This window comes from Callospermophilus lateralis, chromosome 4 (genome assembly GCF_048772815.1).
Source record: "Callospermophilus lateralis isolate mCalLat2 chromosome 4, mCalLat2.hap1, whole genome shotgun sequence".
Taxonomy (NCBI): domain Eukaryota; kingdom Metazoa; phylum Chordata; class Mammalia; order Rodentia; family Sciuridae; genus Callospermophilus; species Callospermophilus lateralis.
Window position 1 is genome coordinate 82889158 of NC_135308.1, and position 13503 is coordinate 82902660.

A 13503-nucleotide genomic window follows, 5' to 3' on the forward strand; every position below is an offset into this window, starting at 1 on the left:
TTCAATAGTAAGTGTAGGAAGCATGGAGAAGATGTGGCAATTTAGGTGTTTACTGTTATCTTTATCATCAAAAAATATGGCCAGGGAGTTGAACATTATCTTTACTGTGCACAAAACAGATGTCTTAACATCCCAAATGAAAGGGAAGCAGAGGCAATAGCTTCAACTTCCAATTTCCTCCATCAAAGTTCCTTCCAGTTCTCAACTTTTGCCATATCAGGAAGAATGCCAGGAACTCATGAACTGATACCTCATCAACTGATATTCAGCCAGGGGTGATGAGATGTTGCCATTCTTGGGTGCCATACAGAAAACTCTGTGTGAACCAGGGAAAAGATAGGAGCTTCTATGTCTTACCTTGATAAGAGCAGAACAATGTCCCATGTCCCATCTCTTGAAAACCTTCATGTTGTTGCTTTTTGTGGGAGAAAAAGAGGGAATCAGATCCAGTAGATCTCCAACAGCATTTAGGAACTGAATCTGGAACATGGTCATGGGCTGGGAGAGAACACAGTCTTTGCATCACTTTGTGACACATGTCATTTTCTAGTTTTCCTTTTGTTAAGGCGCCATTAAATTATTCTATTGTGAAGGGTCTCTTAAGTAACAAATGTCCTGGATTTTTTAACTTAACAAAATAATTCTTATGGCTTTATAAATTTAGAGATGTGTTAGCATGTCTGATATCCACAGATATTTGTAATGTCTTCTTAGAGAGAAAACAAAGAAAACAAACAGAGCTTTCTGTTTGCTTTTCTCTCTTTTTTAAAAAATACTTATTTGTTTATTTAGCTATTGGCGGACACAACATCTTTGTTTGTATGTGGTGCTGAGGATCGAACCCGGGCCGCATGCATGACTGGCAAGCGCGCTACCACTTGAGCCACATCCCCAGCCCATGTTTGCTTTTCTCTATAACAGGTTTTCTCAACCTTGGCATTAGTTATATTGTATGGCAGGTAATTCTTTATTTTGGGGGGCTGTGCCCTGTAAGATGTTTAGTAGTACCCCTGACCTCTACCCTCTGGTTATTTGTAGCAGCCTTCTAGGTTTTTTATTTTTGGTTTTGGTTTTGGGGCACCAGGGATTGAACTCAGGGGCACTCAACCACTGAGCCACTCCCTAGCCTTATTTTGTATTTTATTTAGAGACAGGGTTTCACTGAGTTGTTTAGTACCTTGCTTTGTTGAAGCTGGCTTTGAACCTCCAATTCTCCTGCCTCAGCTTCCTGAGCTGCTGCATCCAGCCAACCTTCAAGTTTTGACAACCAAAAAATATCTCCTCCAGACATTGCCAAGGCAGAAATCACCCCAACAAAAAAAAAAAACTTTTACAGCAAAAATTTCAGTATAATGGTTCTGATTTTGATTGTGTGCTTAACATAGAATGAACTGATCAGAAGGCGCTAACCCTGAAGTAGCTGTCAGATTGCACTTGAGTGTGAACGTTTTAGAGTTCACAGCTCCAGCAAGGCGCAATCCACCAGCATATCTCTAGGCTGGGCATCTATAAACAAACTGGCTTAGTAGAGGTGGGGAGACGAATGAATACAAATGACATTTTAACAAAAAAGTAAAACAAAAGCAAAACCCCCCAACCTGATAACTTATTTACATAAATATTATCTTAGTTTTGCTTTTTTGAATAAGTAATACATTCATCATTCAAGAATTAAACAATCATAAGAAGGTCTTTATTGGATAGTCTCTTATTCTCCATTTGCTTTAATTTCATTCTATCTCATTTATCATTTCTACTAATTTCTTTTGTGTATCTGCAAAGTTTTTAAAATGTCATATAAATACATTTTTTTAACATGAATGGTGCTCTATATGAACTACCCTTCACCTTTTTTTTTTTTTTTCTGTTCATATCTGGGGTCTTTTCATATTGGCTATAAAAATCCCACCCATTCTTTTAAGTAGCATTTCAATGTTAGGGTGTATTATAATACTTTTAGCTACTGTTTTGTTGATGGACTTTCAGGTTTGTTCTAGCCTTTTACTATTATAAACAATATTATTATAATACTTGTGCTATTATAAACAATAATTAATTATGGATGAATTTGAGTCTATGAGTAGAAGAAATTCCTGGAAATGATTTTGATTTTAATTGATATTGCCAGATTGTTCTAGAGGAGTTGTTTCAATTTACACCCTTCCAGCTTCAATAACATTTTAAATACTTAGTTTATTTCCAATCTAATAAGTGAAAACTCTATCCCATAGTAATTTGAATTTGTATTTTTTGTTTGTTTGTTTTAAGTAAGGTTGAGCATATCTCTAAAAACCTTTGAGTTTGTTTTCTGTAAACTCTTCATATATTTCATTTTTTTCTACTGGGTTGTTCTTTGTTTTTTGCCCCCCCTTGACTTTTAGGAGCTCTTTAAATAATTAGCAATATTATCTTTCTGGTTTGTAATTTGCCACACACAATTTTAGTGTGTGGTAGGATCTCAGTGAGGTTTTAATATGCATTTCCCTGAAACTGAACATTTCTTAATATTTATGAGTCATTTCATTTCCTCCTCTATAAAATTCTGGGGTTTTTTTAACCAATTTTTCCATTGAGTATTTTCTATTTTTGTTCCATATGTATTTTGGATAAAAAATCTTGTTAGTTAAACGTATTGCAAATATCTTCTTTAGTTTATAGCTTATCTTTCACTTTCTATATAATGACTATTTAAAAAATTAGTTTTACATGTATTTTTAGTTGTTGATGGACCTTTATTTTATTCATTTTTTTATATATGGTGCTGAGAATTGATCCATTCTCACACGTGCTAATCATTCTCATGAGTGCTAGGCAAGTGCTCTACTACTGAGCCACAACCCAAGCCCCATATGATATCTTTTGATAAAAAGAATAATCTTTATTGATAAATTCAGCTGAGCCTATCAATCTTTTTCTTCATGGTAGTGCTCCTGTTTATTAATACACCATTGCCTATCCTAAGTCATATTCTGAAGAATGATCAAAGGTTACTTTGAGGGAATAAGTATTTTTTTGAGGCAGTTACCTATATTTCAAGTTTAAAAGACTACAAGGTCTTTACTTCATCAATTTTTTTCAATGCTGAAAATTCTGGTGTCTGACATAATTACTTATGTATATTTTTTTACTTTATCTATCCATTCATCCAAATCTATCAAATTTCCAAATACCAAGACTAATACTATTATTAAGGTGAGATTATCACATACAGTTTAAAAAGGTTTTTGTTCTTTTTTTTTGGGTGGGCTTCTTTTTTAGAACTGGGGGTTGAACCAGGGCTTTGCAAATGAGGCAGATGCTTTGTCATTGTGCTACATTCCAACCCTTTATTGTTGTTATTGTTGGTGGTCTTTCTTGTCCCTAGGGTCTATCCCACTAAAGATGTACAGCAGCAACAATTTCAATGTCACTTGAAATAATAGTTCTCTGTGTAGTTATGCCATCACTTGTTACATAGTTAGATACATTTGTTTCAATTTGTTTTCAATTTTTAGGGACTCTCTTTACTTCTCTGTGTTAAATGTGTTTTACAATTCAAGAACAACATTTATATGGCTCCTGAGTCAAAACTAAAAAAAAGTACATTCAGAGAAATGTTGCTTTAATTCCTCTTCCCTCCATTCTCTTTTATTCCCTCTTCAAAAGGTAATTAATTATCGCTGGGTATAGTAGCCCATACCTGTAATCCCAGCGGCTGGCAAGGCTAAGGCAGGAGGATCATGAGTTTAAAGTCAGTCTCAGCAACTTAATGAGATCCTGAGCAATTAGGGAGACCCTGTCTCAACTGTTTTCAAGCCATTCCTCATTGTTTTGTGCATGTCTTCCTTGTTCACTTTTTAAATTGGTGCATTCTAATTATACACAATAATAAAATTTTTTACATATAAAATTTTATAGTACATGCATGCTATAAAATTATAACTTGGTTAATATTGTTCCCCTCCCATTTTCCTCCCTTCTACTTTCCCCCTTGACTCCTTCCTCTATTCTATTGGTCTCCCTTCTATTTTCATAAGATAAATACACCCCAACTCCCCTGTCCTCCCTTTTCCTCTCTAGCTTCCACATATAAGAGAAAATATATGGCCCTTGATTTTCTGAGTATGGCTTATTTTGCTTAACATAATGCTCTCAAGTTCCATCTGTTTTCCTGCAAATAACATAATTTCATTTTTCTTTATGGCTGAATAAAACTCCTAGTTCTGTAATTTGGCTATTATGAATTGTGCTGCTATAAACATTGGTGTAAATGTATTTCTCCAGTCAGAATGGCAGCCATCAAGCACACAAATAATATAATAATAATGTAGGGGGCAAAAAAAAATTTTTTTACACTGCTGTTGGGATTATAAATTAGTACAACCACTGTGGAAATCAGTATGGAGGTTCCTGAAAAGACTAGAGATGGAATCATCATGTGACCCAGCTTACACCATCACTCCTTGGTATTTATTCTAAAGAATTAAACTCATTTTCCCTTTTTATATGAAAGACAGCACACAATACACCCTGTTCTTCATCTTATATTTTTACACTTAATAACAAATCCCAAAGGTCATTCCCTAACAGCGTTTGGAGGTCTACCTCATCTTTGTTTACAGCTACATTATTGACACAGCCAGCCTCTATGTATCTGTCTGCTTTCAGTCTTTTGATATAATAAATTATTTGCCATGAATACACTTATACGTTTGTCATATCGTATTTTTGCAGTGCAAAAGTGTATATCTCTGTGATAATACTGGAAGTGGGATTGCTGGGTAAAATCAAATGTAAGTATATGATTTGGATACAAAGTGACAGAAGTTCCCATTCACAGTGAACACACCAGTTTGCATTCCCACCAGTATTTTAGAATGCTTTCTTTTCCCATAGCCTTGCCAACAGGGTGTACTTTCACACTTTGGAATTTTTGCCAAACTGGTGAGAAAATATTTACCAGTATTGATTTAATTTACATTTCTAATGTTATGAGCAGGGCTGAGCTCATAACATTATGTGCATCATTTTTCTGTGAACAGTCTTTTTGTATGTTTTGCCTAGGGTGTGTGTGTGTGTGTGTGTATACACACACACACACACACACACACACACACACACACCTACATATATATTACCTCCAGGAAACAAAATGCCCACAATAATTTTTGGAAGATATCCAATGGTATCTTGGAAGCCTCAATGATTCAGTAGTTTCCCCCAGAATTACTATGTGTATGTGTTTATATGGATGTTGTGGAGTGTGGAAAACAGAAATTTATCCCTAGATATTTGTCTTAATTAACCTATAGTTTAAAACACTAAACTCTTTATCAGGTTAGTTTAAAAACCACTATGTTCACATCATGTTTTAAAATTTCATCCTAACACAATTGTATGAAAGAGTGGAAAAACACAGAAACAAGTTGTTTATTTGTGTTTTGAACTTAAATTTTGTCCAGACAGTGAGTTAGGTACTAGAATATGACAGATAAAATAACAGTGCTTATCCACAAGGAATTTATACTCGTGTCCAAATTTAATCTGCTTCTAAACTGTAATATTATTTCACAATATTTTGACATATAAATTGAGCAGCTTCTTAAAAATAATACCTTTGTTCCTTCGGCCATAGCCCTCTTCATTGCTCCTACATATAGCCCATCCATTTGTGCCACAATATAGCCTGTATGTCTCCAAAATGAGTCATTCTTGAATTCTTTGATGTTTTTCCGAGTCCAATGATTTTGCCTTCTGGAAAATAAATCATATTTGTACTAGAGGTCTCAGTGGTTGCTCATCCAAAACTAAATCAAACCAGGCATTTAGAAATGACAGATGCTGATGCTAAAATAAATTAAGTTCTGGATCTTATAACATTCCAGTTACTCAAAAGATTTCAGAGCAAACCTTAAATGAATGTTAATTTCTCCCTCCTCTTTAATGGATTTTTCTGGCTCATCTAGAACCAAAACACATGTGCAATATTAACCTACCTATGATACCAAGAAGTGATACCAAATACAAATGCATTTCATATAAACTATGATATGTCAATAAGTCAATAAGAACAAGTTGATTACATCTGTATGTAGAAATGGTAAAGTTAGACCACAGGAAATGAAACTCATAAAGACAAGATGATTTCTAGATTTTATGCTTCTCAGATCATTTTCACAGCTTATGATTCATCTCATTTCTTTTTTCCATATTTTAAATGATGCATTATTTTTGTACATAATGGTGAGATTCACTATTACATATTTGTACATGCACACAATTGGCCAATATCATTTTCTAGCACTTTCCCTTTCCCTCCCTTCCCTTCCCCAGTGGTTCATCCCATTTCAGTTGTTATTAATGTGTGTCTCAATGTCCCCTTCTCAACAGGATTAGCAAAAACCTTTTTGTTTTTACTTAGGTTATGAATTTCTCCTTTATTAAGGTAACTAACAAGTGTTAGGTCTTTATGTGTGATCCAAATAAAATACAGTGTTCAGCTCAACTCAGATTGACATATATGCATTTGGCTTTAGATACCCCATGAAGCCCTCTTGGCTATACAGTGCCCACATGATATGAAACATGGGTTAACACCCCCAAACTCTATCCAGAAAGCAAGGCACAGGGCTTAGGTCCACTCTTAGATTCTTCCCAAACAATTGAGAATCTGCAAAACAAAACCCTTACTTTTAAAATAATACTTTTATTCTTTTTTCTTTCAGTTCTATCCGGGATGATCTGATATAATTTTGTATACAAGAGAGCTATTTTTTTTGTTTGTTTGTTCAGGCTATTGCTAGATAACTCTTAAAATAATACAATGTCATTGCCTCACAGGATCTAGCCCCATGGTTTTTAACTGATGCCCTGCAGGACTTGTAGCATTTCAAGAAGAGGTTGCTTAGTGTGTGATTTGGAAGGCTAAACCAAGACCCTTTCTATCCCCAAATGAATCTCTTGTCATTCCACAAATTTAATCATATCTAAAATTTTAGTCTTCAGAAGCTTTATTAAAATGAAAATATTCTTATAGGATACTGAGAATGATGACTTTAGATATTAGCTGATACCCAGCCTGGGTTAGCCACCAGACCCAAGAAAAAGAAACAAGGAGGGAGCAGAAAGGCCCCTGCAGGAAGCAGCAAGGCACCCATGCAGAAAGGGATTCAGGGATTTAACTTTGCCTGCTGCACACTGATGGTGTTCTCTAGCAGTGTTAGCAACTGACACTGTGACATTTAACTTGACCTTTGAAACAGCAGAAATTGGAGGACATGTTTTCTGAAACCAATTTTCATGCCATCATCAAAAAAATGCTATGCCCTAGAGTTGTTCTAGAACAATTCCAGAATCCTGCTACAGAGATTGAAAAGGAAATTGGCAAAGGAATAATCGCTCTTTGAAATGACAGTTTCAGGCCCTTTAGTCTTAACAACAATGAAAAGAGGAAAGCTTTTATACATACTCCATAAAATCCTTCACTTTATCCACGAGGGAAGGTTTCTTGATCAGCTGTGGGTAGAGATTTATGAAGTGGTCATTCATGTGTCTGAAACGATAGATGAGAGAACTGTTAGATTCCTAGATTTCTTCTTGAATTTCTTCATCATGGCAATTTACCCAATCTTTTGGTTAAATAGTGTGCCTCCAATTACAAATCTTCTCTACTATATTTTTTAAAGTAAATTAAACACACAATTTAAATTAAAAATATTTCTAACACATGGAAGGTATAGAATATAGCAAACAACCAAGTATTCACCACTTAACTTTATTAGATCATTATATTTTGTCATATTTTCCATCTATATTTAAAGACATAAAAAAAATATCAGAAAGACTGAAGTCTCTGTATACACCTTCCTTATGTTAATTCCCTCCTTTCTCCCCAGTGGTAACTGCAACCTTAAATCTGATATTGTTTCCCATGTATGTTTTTATATAATCACTATACATATTTTAACCCTAAACAATGTATAGTATCATTTATCATGCTGAAGAACAAAATATGAACAAAAACTGATCTTGATTTGTTTCTCTTAACATAAATTTTAGAGAAATACCTAAGTTACCATCTGCCCATTAAATTCATTCTTTTCCGCTGCTGATGATATTACATAGTATGACTATGCACCAATTTATGTATGCATACCTATGATGGATATTTAACTAGTAACTAATTTTTCAATATTGTAATGAAATTTTAAGAATTGTTGTGTACTTTTTTTTTACACATTTGCCTGTTCTTTTAGAATGTATGTGTGTATAAAATTGGGAAATATTTCAGGATATAGAAAAGCACAGACTATATTGGTAAATTTATAAATACTCAAGGATCCACTACCTACATATATTAAATTGATACACACATGCACACACACACACACACACACAAAAATCACTGCTGGGATGAATATCATATATATGACACATCATATAAATATTTGCCAATATCTATTAATTTTATATATGTATATTTTATGTTATGCATATATTATATGGACTTTTATACATAAAATTATTAGTTATTGCTAATTGTTTTCCACACAGATTTACCAATTATATTCTCAGACCTCTTCCTCTACCACCTCACCATCACTTGGTATTGTCAGACTTTGATTTTCAATAATTTGTTAGGTTTAAATAATTTATCTGTTTAATTTCCATTCCTCACAGAATTATTGGGTATTTGAGATTCTTTATGTTAAAACTTAAAAATTAGAAATGACATCAATGCTTATAGCAGCATAATTCACAATAGCTAAACTGTGGAACCAACCTAGAAACTGTGGTATATATACACAATGGAATATTATTCAGCAATAAAAGAGAATAAAATTATGGCATTTCCTGGTAAATGGATGGTACTGGAGAATATCATGCTAAGTGAAGTAAGCCAATCCCCCAAAAGGAAAGGCTGAATGTTTTTGCTGATCCATAATGGGGGTGGGACATGGGAGGAATGGAGGAACTTTGGATAGGGCAAAGGGGAGGGAGGAAAAGGGAGAGGGGGCATGAGGGTAGGAAAGATGATGGAATGAGATATACATGATTACCCTAGGTACACGTATGAGGACATGAATGGTGTGACTCTACTTCATGTACAACCAGAGACATGAAAAATTGTGCTCCATTTGTGTGCTATGTATCTAAATGCATTCTGCTGTCATGTATAACTAATTAGAACAAATAAATTAATTAAAAATTAAAAATAAAAATGTCTTAAATGCTTAGAGTAAATATTTTTAGTTGATGAAAATAATCTATTTATACTTACTATGATTTTAATATTATTGGATTTGGCTTTATAAGCTTTTGCTTTCTATTTCTTATCCCTTTCTTCATCTGCTCTTTTAGGCTTTCTTTATTTAGATAACACTGTCATCCATCTTCTATTCATATAATCATTTTAGAAGCCACTCATAACTACATATTTTCTTATAAAGTCTAAATGAATTTTATAATTTTCTTTTCATCCAAATGTGAAGTATATTTTTGTAAGTCTTAGCTGTGGACACTTTCCATCATGTTTTTGTTCAGAGATTTAGTTTTACCTTTTGAATGTAAAACTATTTATATGTTTAAAATTATTTTTATTTTTTAATTTTCAAAATAAAGATTTTTGTTAATTTTTTTGTTTCTTGTATTATAACTATTGTTTCTTACATTTCAAAATTTCCCTCCTATTATTCTAACTAAAGTATATCCTTTAATAATTTAATAGAAGAATCAGTGGTAGTTTGTTTCAATTTATATGTATGAATATATCCTTATTTTGATCTTACCTGGATAGTTTAAATAGTTATAAAATGCTAGTTAGATATTTTTTCTCAGTAAATATTTTATGACTCTATTATTTGTGATGAGAAGTATGCTATGTAGTTGGGATTCCTTTGTAGTTAATGTCTTTATGATAGCTTTTAAGATTATTCTCTTTACCCTCAATTTTCTGTAGTTTCATTCATGGTGTTGTAGCAATTTAATAGATTGTGTCTTCCAACTAAGGAAATGGCATTTGTTTTTTCTCAATTTTGATAAATTCTTAGCTATTACCCTATCAATTACTTCTTATCTGAAATTCCCTTCAGTCAACTTTTTGGTACTTCTAAAAGGCCTATATTGAAATTTCTTAATCCAATTGCTATGTCTAATAACAGGCTTTTAGTATTTTACCCTTTTTATATCTCTGGGCTGTATATTATGTAAATTTCTCAGTTTTTTTCTGTGTCTAGTCTACAGTTGGCCTATTAGTGAGATTTTAGAAAAATGACTTTCTATAAGTTTTTATATTTATAATAAGTCATTCAAAAATATTTACCTGTATTATTTTTCTTCCTTTTTGTACCATAAATTCTTCCTCAAGTTTTCCTTTGCTTATAACTTTAAAGCAATCTAAGCAAATTTAAAGTTTTTGTTAAAGTGGTGCACACCTGTATTTCTAGCTACTTCAGAGGCTGAGGCAGGAGGATTGCAAGTTTAAGGCCAGTCTCAGCAACTTAGAGAGACCCTGTCTCAAATTTAAAAATAAGAAAAATGGGGGATGTAGTTCAGTGATAAAGCACCCCTAGGTTCAATCCCCAGCACCTCCAGATGAGATACATAACTGAAGTGATAACAATATAACTAGGCAAGACGAGTTTGCATACACTGAGCAATGACAATACTGTCATAACTATCACCTTAAAAAGTATTCAATGTCTTGATGACAAGATTCACCCTGATTTTGTTTTGTGAAAAATGCTATCTTAAAAATCAATGACTGTCTATAAGGAAATTTAAAAGGTCTATTGAGTTATACCACATGGATAAGCAAACCCCAGACTGCAGCAAATTATAGGTTAAACAGTTTCTTCAACAAATAAATTATGAGAAAGAAGAGGGAAATAATAGATTAAAAGTGACTTAAAACACAGTTTAGCAATACATCAATAAAAAAGAAATATACCAATCAGACTCAATATATTGTGATATTCACAAGATTACTGAAAAATCAAATACAGATTGAATATGTGAAAATATTAGAGGATAATTACTAAATTTTAGATGTAATAATGGTACTTTAGTTCTATATTTTTAATAGTCTTACCCTTTAGGGATACACATTGAAATATTTACAGAAGAGATGACATGATATCTGAGAATTGCCTCAAAATAATGTAGAAGTAAAAGGGAGGTAACCAGTCCCCTAAAAATGCCCCCAGTGACCCCTGTTCAGGTATGCCATTCCTTCCCCTCTATGTACACTGGACATAGTCACTTTACCCCTATAATTTACTTTTATAATTTTTTTCTAAATATTTTTAGTCGTAGAAGGACACAATATCTTTATTTTACTTATTGTTATGTGGTACTGAGGATTGACTTAGTGCCTCACATGTGCTAGGCAAGCGCTCTACCATTGAACTACAACCCCAGCCCCTTTTATAATTTTTCTAATAGGGCATTTAAAAATATTTGTCTTCTCAAATGTGCCATAAACATACTTTGGAGAAAAGATAGCCTCTTCTTGGATTAGACAAAAGAGGAATAAAGGGAAGGGAGAAGAGATGGGAAAAGGAAAGACAGTAGAATGAATCAGACATATTGTACGTATTCTTACATATGAATACACGGCCAATGTAACTCCACAGCCTATATACCACAACAATGGGATCCTCACTGGAACAAGTTCTACTTATTCTATGTATTTATAATATGTCAAAATACACTCGAGTGTCATATTTATCTAGAAAGAACAGACATCCAAATAAATAAAATATCTGTCTTCTTATTTCTCCCTTTTGGTCCATAAATTCTCCCTCAAGTTTTTTTGTTTGTTTATAACTTAAAGCATCCTAAGCAAATTGAAAGTTTTTGTTAAAGCCAAATGTGGTGGCACACACCTATAATCCCTGCTACTCTGAAAGCTGAGGGAGGAGGATGACAAGTTTGAAGTCAGCCTGAGCAATGTAATAGGATCCTGTCTAAAGATAAAATAAAAAGTGCTGGGGGTATTATAGGTCAGTGAGGGAGTGCTTGCCTAACATGTGCAAGACCCTGGGCTCAAGTAGTGAAAATTAAAAATAAATAAATAAAATAAAATTTAAAACATCAAAATAACAATATAAGTTAAGTCTTTGTTAAACTATTCCACAAATTAATCTGGAGTATATTCATTATATAATCATTGATTTAGTTGACTGTTTTTCTTAGCATTCAATTTGTGTGTGTGTGTGTGTGTGTGTGTGTGTGTTTTGGAACTCTGGTGTGCTGGTTTGTCTGTTTATATCTCTCTCTCTCCTCTCATTTCTCCCTGTACCTGCATCTGAGTTCTGGGAATCAGGTCTCATAGAACTTTTCTGAGGACTTTACCTATGGAATATTGCAGGTATTGTAACTGAGCCAGCATATGGATGATTCCATTTTTTGGTTTTGTTTTTTGGTATTGTGGACATATTGATGGATTCCTCTGCTTTGAACTGCTTGCAGAACTTGCCTGGTCTATGTATCACTTGTATGCGTTGTGAATTATCTGTTGGTGCAGTGAATTGTGGTAGTGCTGGGGTATCTTTGCTGATGGTGTCATCGGTGGTACAATTTTTCCAAAAAGAGCCGTCATTTGACTTGGTGCCATGGCATTTTGCAACCTCCTCCCTTCTACTTGTGATGGTCTAAAATTTGGGGACCAACAAAGGTGAGGCAAAGAACCTCACCCCCCTACTGGTGTAAAGGCCAAATTTGGGGGCCAACAGAGGTGAGGCAAAGAACCTCACCCCCCCACTGGTGCAAAGGCCTATCCACAAGTTTGGCTGTATGCTGGACTGGTAGTCAATAACGGGTAAGATCCAATTGCAATGGTACCAACCTAAGACAGGAGGCTGACGCCTTGAAGTCAGCTCATCCGATGACGGGTAAGAACCATTTGTAGTATTGGACAACCTAAGACAGGCACGGTCCCTAAGCCACATGCTTGTTGTTTAATTAAACAGAAGGGGAGAGATATTGAGAGTTTAGTCGGAATGATGCCTGGCATTTTGCCAGAGGGAATGGTTGAAAGGTGACCCTGCTCAGGAATAGGGCAGCTCCAGGGATTAGGGCGGATCCTGCTGCCTCGTGCCCGCTACTTTGGAGTTCCTGTTGAGTTCTCCCGGGTTCCGGGAGAATTGGTGTGCGGAGCCCGGTGGAGGGAGTGTGTTCCTGGGAAGTGTGAAGAGTGCTGGTGAGAGTTCGGGAATAAAGAGTTGTTTTGAACCTACAAGGCTTTGTGGCAGCTCGGTTATTTTGTGCCCAGCCAGACTGTGGCAATGGATGCTGGAAGAAGACACAGGACAACCATCAATTAAACATCTCCCCTCCCTCCAAATGCTTCGTAACACTGACCCATCATAGGGAAATCTGGTTGGAGGAAGAGTGGAACATTGTGAATTGACTCAGTTTAAATGACATGTTATTCTATTTTTGTGGAAATGACTATATTGTAATACCTCTGCCTCAGGAGAAATGATCTCTTAGGATTAAAGCAAGTTATGTGAATATAAAGTT

At 34.5% G+C, this 13503-nt stretch overlaps 1 protein-coding gene across 1 annotated transcript in view; it reads right to left on the minus strand.

Annotated features, from left to right (window-relative positions):
• The window catches only part of Plbd1 (phospholipase B domain containing 1), a 61039-nt gene that overhangs the window by 26107 nt on the left and 21429 nt on the right, over nt 1-13503 (minus strand). Inside the window, exons 3-5 of the mRNA XM_076854145.1 lie at nt 7448-7531; nt 5595-5733; nt 358-498 (exon numbers count right to left, since the gene is read on the minus strand). Of these exons, the coding sequence (XP_076710260.1) occupies nt 358-498; nt 5595-5733; nt 7448-7531 (364 nt within the window). The remainder of the gene's footprint in view (nt 1-357; nt 499-5594; nt 5734-7447; nt 7532-13503) is intronic.